Raw genomic sequence first — 7,562 nt, 5'->3', positions numbered from 1 at the left:
ATGATAAATCGACATTTAAGGACTTGTCCAACCTTTAATTACTTGAGGCCGACCTGTCCAAAATTCGGCCTCAAGTAGGGGCACTGTTCATACCCTGGCCTAAAAAATAGCCAGGCCCAAAATGAATAGGGCCCAAACCTCATAAAAACTCCTTTTCTGACTACCTGACCTCATAGAGGTCAAATTGAACGACGTCAATCCTAGCCCTACTTACTCGAATCAATGAACTAAGTCCTACAATCTCTTCCATACTTCTAGATGGGAGATCTTAGCAACTCCCAACAAAGGGGACGGTTATCCACCTTTAAAGGGTGGTTAGAGATTCTACAATTATAAATACCCGAACTCTCTTAGGTATACTCAGAATCCAATCTACTAAAAAATCTGCTTAAATCCTTGCTAACTTAAGCATCGAAGTCCCTTGCAGGTACCACCCCCACCTCCTCAAGAGAAACTCGAACGGGCACATGGGTACCAGTAGAAGTTGGACACTGTTCCAAAACTAGATCTCACGTTCAGGCCCAAAAACAACCCAGTTTCAGGTAACCCTTGGAACAATATGTATTGCTAGTGTAAATTGTATTAGGTGCATATTAAAATTAGTCATTAAAATTAATTATTAATATAAAATATATATTAAAAATAAATTAAAATAACATAATACAAATATATTATAATTAATTTTAATAATTAATTTTAATATATAAATAATATTTTTTATTTTATATTACTAAATATAAGTACTCACATTTAAAATTCAAATGACCGTTCAAAATTCAAATAATGATCATAATTAATGACTAATATTTAGGAGAAATTCTTTACATAATTCAATATAAATATGAAAATATGGTACATAATTCAATGATAAAGTATCAGTAAAATTATTAAATTATTCTTTTTTAATTTAATTTAATTTAATTTAATGAGTGTCTTAGGTGTGCCGTCAAAGTCTAAAAATATGGAACGAAAAGGGCATTAACATCCAGCATTTGAGATGGAGTCCTTTCAGCCGTTGGATGTAGAATATGACCGTTGCAAGCGCTCCTTCTTTTCTCTATCTTGTATTATGCATTTATGCTTTGGTTCTCTCCAATTTCAAATAAAAGACCGAGAGACCCACAGTAAAAGCCACACAAATAAAAGTCGTGAACGGAAGCCTCCGCTCCCTAAATCGCCCATACGCCTCCGATCTCGCCGTCCTCTCCAACAATCATCTAATTCTACACTCTCTCTTCAGACTCCATCAGGTCTCTACTTTTCTTATTCTTATTTTTATGGTTTTATTTAATCTTTTATTTGTTTGTTTATTTATTTATACTTTTCTGGAGTTAATTGAAATAGGTTCTTTGAACAAATTTCAAAAATCAACTCGTCCTCTGGCCATTGAAGAATCTGCGCTGCGACCTGAATACCAGACCATATCATGCGAGATAAGTGCTTTGTCAAAGATGGTGAAGGAAGAGCTTGGGAATGCAGAGAAAGAAAACTTTGATAGTTTTGCTGCTGGGGCTGCTTCTTGCGGTTCGAGACCGGGTGTTTTGTTTGAGAGAGGGAGGTTCTATGATGAATACTCTGCCAGAAGGAACGAGAGGCTGAGGAGGAAGCAGGGAGTGGTGCCAGTTGCAGAGGAATCGAAGCTGCCGGCATACTCTGTGGGACTGGGTGTTACCATGGAATCTGCAAAGAAATACAGTTCAAGAAAACTTGGAAGCATCAGAAAATCCGTTACTGCTGCATATTCTATGGAGATGAGTGAGGCACAAACGCCAAGGTACATGCTCAGAAGCATGACCAAGGAAAAGGAAACCAAGAAACCTACTCTTGCTGCTGTCCCCAAACCTCCATCTGCAGGAAGGAAGATTGGAACAAGAACAACTAGAATTTGAAATCTGTCTTCAGTATGAAATATGACCTTTTTTGTTTCTTTTGATTGGTTGGAGAAGAATTTGATTTAACTGATATTTGGATTAAATCTTGCTCTCTTCTCTGTTTAAAAAAATTTAAAATTTGTTAGTTTTTACTTAGTCAACCTTAACATTGAAATGAGATGAGATTGTTATGATATGATGAATTTCTACACCATATATCCAAGTTTACATTCATAAAATTCATTGCAATTGTCTAGTTCTCCCTCAAGCTACTGGCTTATTTGAAAGAAAATAAAAGGGATGTTTACATGAGAAGAACTGTTCTTTCTCTTAGATAGTTGACATAAGATGTAGTCTATATGTCTCTCGTACATATATATACACACACCACCCGCTGGTATCTACAAAATTTACAAAATAAATCCCTCCCTCGAGAAAATTTCTCAGTTGTCTGCATCTTCGTTATTGTCCAGAACTTCACTTTCTAAGGAGGTAGGTTTCTCAAGAGTTTCTGCAAGAAGAACTGGAGTTGATGTCTCCTCTACCACACCCAAATTGGGATCTTTATCTTCTATGGATGCAGATTCACCAGTAACTTTGCCAACATCTTCTGCAGCCAGTCTCTCTTTTGCTGCAACCACTTTGCCATTGCTGTTTTCTTTGTTGTTTTCGTCCACTCTATAATATACCTGCAGAAGTTTTCAAGTCAAGTTAGCAACCCACAATTTGCAGGGAAGAGCAAAAGAAAGGCTTGCACATTTTTTGTAAAGTACATAATGTTAACATGTGCACTGAACTCGGTTTGAACTTGTTCCCAAGTGATAGGATCAAAAGACAAACTAGTATACAGGATCAAATAGCATTTACAATTGAAGAACCAAAAGGTGGTTTCTAGAGGGCAACAGATAAGCATACCACACAAGAGCGAGCGGGGGAGAGGACCTTGAAGGAATTGGGCCGATTATTAAAATTAGTTTCAGGAACTCCTGGAATTCCTTCTGGGGAGGTGAAATGGTCTATATCATGACCTACCTGGAAAATGGAAACGAAAAACGGTCAACCTTGTCAACGAAGCAGGGGAAACAAAATGTGAACACATACTTTCAGAATATGCAACTGAGAGTCACACTTAAAAATTACAGACCCCTCCCACTGTTTTTCTTTATGCTCACCTTTTCAGTTACTTTTGTCATTCACTACTCTTACGGAGTAAAACCCAAAGTGTTTAAATTATTTCATATTCGCGTTACTTCTACATTTTCCCTCAAGCTGTTCTCCTACCTCACCCCTGCTCCTAAGTGCCAATTGGTGCGTGAGCAAGCATTATACTTGGATAGAATATAAGGCTTGGCAGATTTTTTTTTTTTGGTTTGGAAAAAAAGAAGTAAAAAACAGAAGCTTTTGCAATTTGAAAACAGTTTGTGTGCGCTAGGGGCGAAGAGAAAGCAAGAGAGATGGGTTAATGTTTCCTGCTTATACTAATGCATACTGCCAGAGAGATTAGGGCTCCTTACTCTTCCATGTCCTCCGAATTCCCAAGCATCACTATCCAATGCAACTCTATATTTCCCAGGCAAGTCACACCCAACTTTATACCTGCATAAGTTTAAACCAAACCATCTGTGGTAATCTGTTGCTATTACAAGTAATAAAAATACAAACTGGAACAAATACAATTCCCCACGAATAAAAGAAAATTAAACACATTGCATACCCTTCATACGTATTTTCTGGGTGAAAATTGAACACAAACACAAGATCTCCACGCTCGAAAACTATAACCTACAAAAGAAAAAACCGGTAGGCATTTAATTATAGCATGGCACTGAATAACACTTAGATCAACTCAGTAGCCAATAGCATGTGAATTGTTTTTTTTTTTTTTTCTAATAACTCATGTTTCAAAAATACAGAACACCTATAGTCACCTTGTCTTCTTCGTCAGTGCTGCTTACAATCTGTTTTGTTGATCTGAGGAATGAAAATTTATCATCAAGCAAGTTCATTGCCCTGTCAAATGCATTCATGAACTGCACAAATCCAAAAGACAAAAATATAACACGCACATGAGAACCAACAAACTAAAGAACAAAGAGAATAAACAGCTTTCTGCAAAACAGGCTGAGACAAAAGATCTGAAAATGATCACATCTCATGGTCTAGTATATCTTAAGAGTCATGCAGTTAAATACAGAAACTATATGTATGAAATTTCATGAGTTAACAAAAAATTCAAATGTATATCACATGTATATGTGATACAATTTTTCTCATTGACTATGTGAAAATTTGTTTAAAAAATAAGATTTTCCTGTTACACCTACAGATTTATGTTTGCTTGATTTGAGTTATCCCAACTTAAAAAGGATTCAGATTTTTGTAACTGTGATTGTTAATAACAATTAGATCCAAATAGATCAACCTAGACAAGATAAAGCTTGACTCATACTGGAAATATAATGCTAACTTAGGAATCAATCATAATTAAACTTGGTTTGGGCCCTTGCTGAAAAGCTGAGGCATGAAGCCATTTAATGAGATGTCAATATTCTGTGAGCAAGTGATTCAACATGTTATTACCTTGTATCGCAAATGATCTGTATCCACCAGATTCCACTGACGCCTGCACTTCTCATAACTCCATCCATTGCCTTCTCTTGGGAAATCAATCCACTCCGGATGGCCAAACTAAGTATTTCTCATTAAATATAATTGAACAATAAAGAATTTCTTTTGTCAATTTGAGAAAGGTAAATGGCAGGTGCAACCATGACCACCAGTTTTTCAGGCAGAATAGTGAAGTAATACAACATACCTCATTGCCCATGAAATTAAGGTAGCCCTCCCCACCTAATGCCATGGTTATGAAGTGTATCATCTGTACAAGATTAGAATATCAATGACTACAATATCTATAAGTGCACGGAAATTATAAAGCAACAAAAATAATTTATTTATTAGCTGCGTTTGTAATTCATTTTTGATGAGATTGATGTGGTCCAGAAGTCTTTATGGTTGGATAATCAACCTTGTGAAGTGCAATCCCTCGTTCAATAGCAGGGGAAGCATCAGTCAAACAAGACATGCCAGAATACATTTCTTCATCCATTAGAAAAAATGCAATAGTCTTGTCCCCAACAATGGCCTGCCCAAGGCAAAAGAAAGAGAAGAAAACCTTAGAAAGCCAATGAAATGAAATAAAATTCCCAATTATCTGTCCCTGGTTGGTTCCTTCATTTTCTATTCACAAATTTATCATTGCCCGTCATAAAGGTAAAACCCGATGCAAATTGGCAAAGCTCATACCTGATCATGACTTTCAGCATAAGAGACACATTTCTCGGTGTATCTCCTGTTGGTCAGACTTGAAGAGATTTCCTCCATTGACCACTCATGGTCTTTCTTGTTCTTCAAGTAGTCAATCCACTTGTCAGGGATGGCCATGGCCAGACGATAATCAAAGCCGATTCCCCCTTCAGATACTGGCCGACCAAGTCCAGGCATGCCAGAAACATCTTCAGCAATGACAGTTGCATCTGGGAAAATATTACGGATCAGAGTATCAGCCAGCATCAGATAAACAACAGCATCTACATCTGTGGCTTCACTAAAATATTCATTATAATTCCCTGTAAATGTAGTGTTAATCCCATGATGATGATACAGCATTGATGTTACTCCATCAAATCGAAATCCATCAAATTTGAATTCCTCAAGCCACCACCTTAAATTCGATAGAAGGAAACGAAGAACTTCCCAATTTGCATAGTTAAAGAGCCTACTATCCCATAATTTATGGTAGCCTCTATCTCCAGTATGGAAGTAAGAATCTTGTGAACCTTGACCAACATCATATCCATTGAGTCCATCGGTAACATTATTACTAGCATGACTGTGGACGACATCCATTAAGACATGTAAACCTAAGCTATGTGCCTTGTCTATTAGATATTTAAGATCTTCAGGGGTTCCAGATCTACTGCTCACGGCAAAGAAGTTTGTAACATGATACCCGAATGACGCATAATAGGAATGTTCCATCACAGCCATTAACTGGACAGTGTTATAGTTGTTTTCTCGAATGCGGGGCAAAATATCATCTGCAAATTCCGTGTAGGAGTTTATGCGGGGTTCAGAGCTACTCATTCCCACATGAGCTTCATATATCTTTGGGGCCTTGGGCTTTGGGGGACGTGGATACTTAAACTGATACCTGTAGAACAAACTAAAGGGTGAACTAGCAGCTAATACAATTCTTCATTGAAGATAACAATCTAATAGATATGGAATACGGAACCTCTCCGAAAGTGGTGGATCCCAGTAGACACCATCATACGGTGCAGCAAATCTGGTTGGATCGACAGTTGCATATTTAATCCAAGCAGGGATTCGATCAACCCAAACTCCATCACTGTGTTTGAATCTAAACTTCACTTTTGAATTGTGAGGTATAGCTGGATTTCCCTCAACATCTGGAATCTTAATACTCCAGACGCCAAACTGGCTTTTTTCCATTCGGTGGTTAGAACCATCCCATCCATTAAAATCTCCAATAACTTGTGCTTCCCTGCATTGAAAGAAGCATATCATCTGATGAAAAACTAAACAAAATGATGAGAAACAAAGTCAACTAATGTTTATCCTCGGAGATAACTTACTGAGCAGCAGGTGCCCATTCACGGTACACAATGCCACCTTCTTCTCTGTTAAATCCAAATTTCAAATAACCTAAAATATATAATCCAGCAAAATTAGTGAAGCTTAACACAACAAAAGTGAAACATTGCTTAGCAATTAGAATCACCTTTTGCAAATTCCTCAAGGCCTCCTTCGTATTCCTCAATAAGCTTCTTCTGATCTGCATATCTCTTTAATCGATAATTGAAGTGATCTTTATACGGCTTTAGGGCAGGATCAACATTAAAGATGGCAATATTTTCCAAGTCTTCCTCAGTGGAAGACATTGTTGACTTGTCATCAGTCATAACAGCTATGCCTTTGAAACCAGACCTCACCTAGACGAAGGAAAAAAGCACACTGAACTAATCTAGCATACGTAGAATTCACGGATCTCTAAACAGTTTCGCATAATCGTATCGTATGCATACCGTATGGTGTATTGGTTTTGTTGATGGAAAGATGAAGCCATTGAATGCATGCAGTCTGCGAAAGGGAATAGTGAGTGGAATGGAAGTTTGCGTTGGAAGACGGTGCTTATTTCTGGAGACCTGCAAGAAAGGATGGAAAATGATTAAATGAGAAAACCAAAAGATATAATTAAACATAAAAAAATGAAATCAAGAGAAAACCTGGGAGGTGGGTGAGAAAGAGGGAGGAAGCAGAGGATTAAGAGCAACCATGTTGAGAGAGGAGGTTGTTAAAGTTGCATAGAGGAACACCGTAAGGCGCGATAAATAAGTGAGTGAGTAGCGCCAAGCAGAAACACATGGGACCCATGGACATGGTTGATATATTATTGTGATTAGTAGCTACAGTAACTATACAGGACAGGAAGGAAAGGACAGCATATGTGCTTTCACCCCGTGAAGAAGCAAACAACGGCCTACGATCAACCATATGTGTATGTTTCATTTGCTCTTTTCTCTTCCCAAAGCTGCCACTCTCCCATTCGCTCGTGCTTTCGTAAGTTTCGTTATAGTTCCACCGTTCATAAATTTTTTTCCCCCAACT

At 37.6% G+C, this 7,562-nt stretch overlaps 2 protein-coding genes across 3 annotated transcripts; one reads left to right on the top strand and one right to left on the bottom strand.

Moving 5' to 3' along the window:
* LOC107609669 lies at positions 1,150 to 1,975 on the top strand (the record flags this gene model as incomplete). The annotated part of the gene is given in 2 exon segments (XM_016311682.2): positions 1,150 to 1,250; positions 1,345 to 1,975. Coding segments are annotated over 2 exon segments (646 nt in total), but the record flags the coding sequence as incomplete, so codon positions are not given.
* LOC107609668 (1,4-alpha-glucan-branching enzyme 1, chloroplastic/amyloplastic) lies at positions 2,070 to 7,404 on the bottom strand. 2 transcript variants are annotated; one of them, XR_001613227.2, is made up of 15 exons: positions 7,181 to 7,398; positions 6,980 to 7,099; positions 6,676 to 6,886; positions 6,530 to 6,599; positions 6,169 to 6,438; positions 5,178 to 6,084; positions 4,900 to 5,016; positions 4,687 to 4,749; positions 4,452 to 4,559; positions 3,800 to 3,901; positions 3,586 to 3,653; positions 3,386 to 3,467; positions 2,787 to 2,903; positions 2,240 to 2,560; positions 2,070 to 2,201 (listed from the first exon to the last, which is right to left on the bottom strand). XR_001613227.2 is itself a non-coding variant. In XM_016311681.2 (14 exons), the coding sequence occupies exons 1-14, from the start codon at positions 7,229 to 7,231 to the stop codon at positions 2,315 to 2,317; spliced, it is 2,532 nt and encodes an 843-aa protein (XP_016167167.1). In that variant the 5' UTR covers positions 7,232 to 7,404; the 3' UTR covers positions 2,079 to 2,314. The 2 variants fall into 2 exon arrangements, 1 of the variants encoding a protein (XP_016167167.1); XM_016311681.2 differs by having other exon boundaries at positions 2,079 to 2,560; positions 7,181 to 7,404.

Source organism: Arachis ipaensis, chromosome B07 (genome assembly GCF_000816755.2).
Source record: "Arachis ipaensis cultivar K30076 chromosome B07, Araip1.1, whole genome shotgun sequence".
NCBI classification, from domain to species: Eukaryota; Viridiplantae; Streptophyta; class Magnoliopsida; order Fabales; family Fabaceae; genus Arachis; species Arachis ipaensis.
Note: the sequence above shows the minus strand (reverse complement) of the source record. Positions and strands in the feature narration are given on the sequence as shown.

Coding starts and splice junctions, on each gene's coding strand:
- LOC107609668 (XM_016311681.2), bottom strand. CDS start 7,231: ATGGTTGCTCTTAATCCTCTGCTTCCTCCCTCTTTCTCACCCACCTCC. Junction 6,887..6,979: donor CAAAACCAATACACCATACG/GTATGCATACGA, acceptor TCCTTCGTCTAG/GTGAGGTCTGGTTTCAAAGG. Junction 5,017..5,177: donor ATGCTGAAAGTCATGATCAG/GTATGAGCTTTG, acceptor TGCCTTGGGCAG/GCCATTGTTGGGGACAAGAC.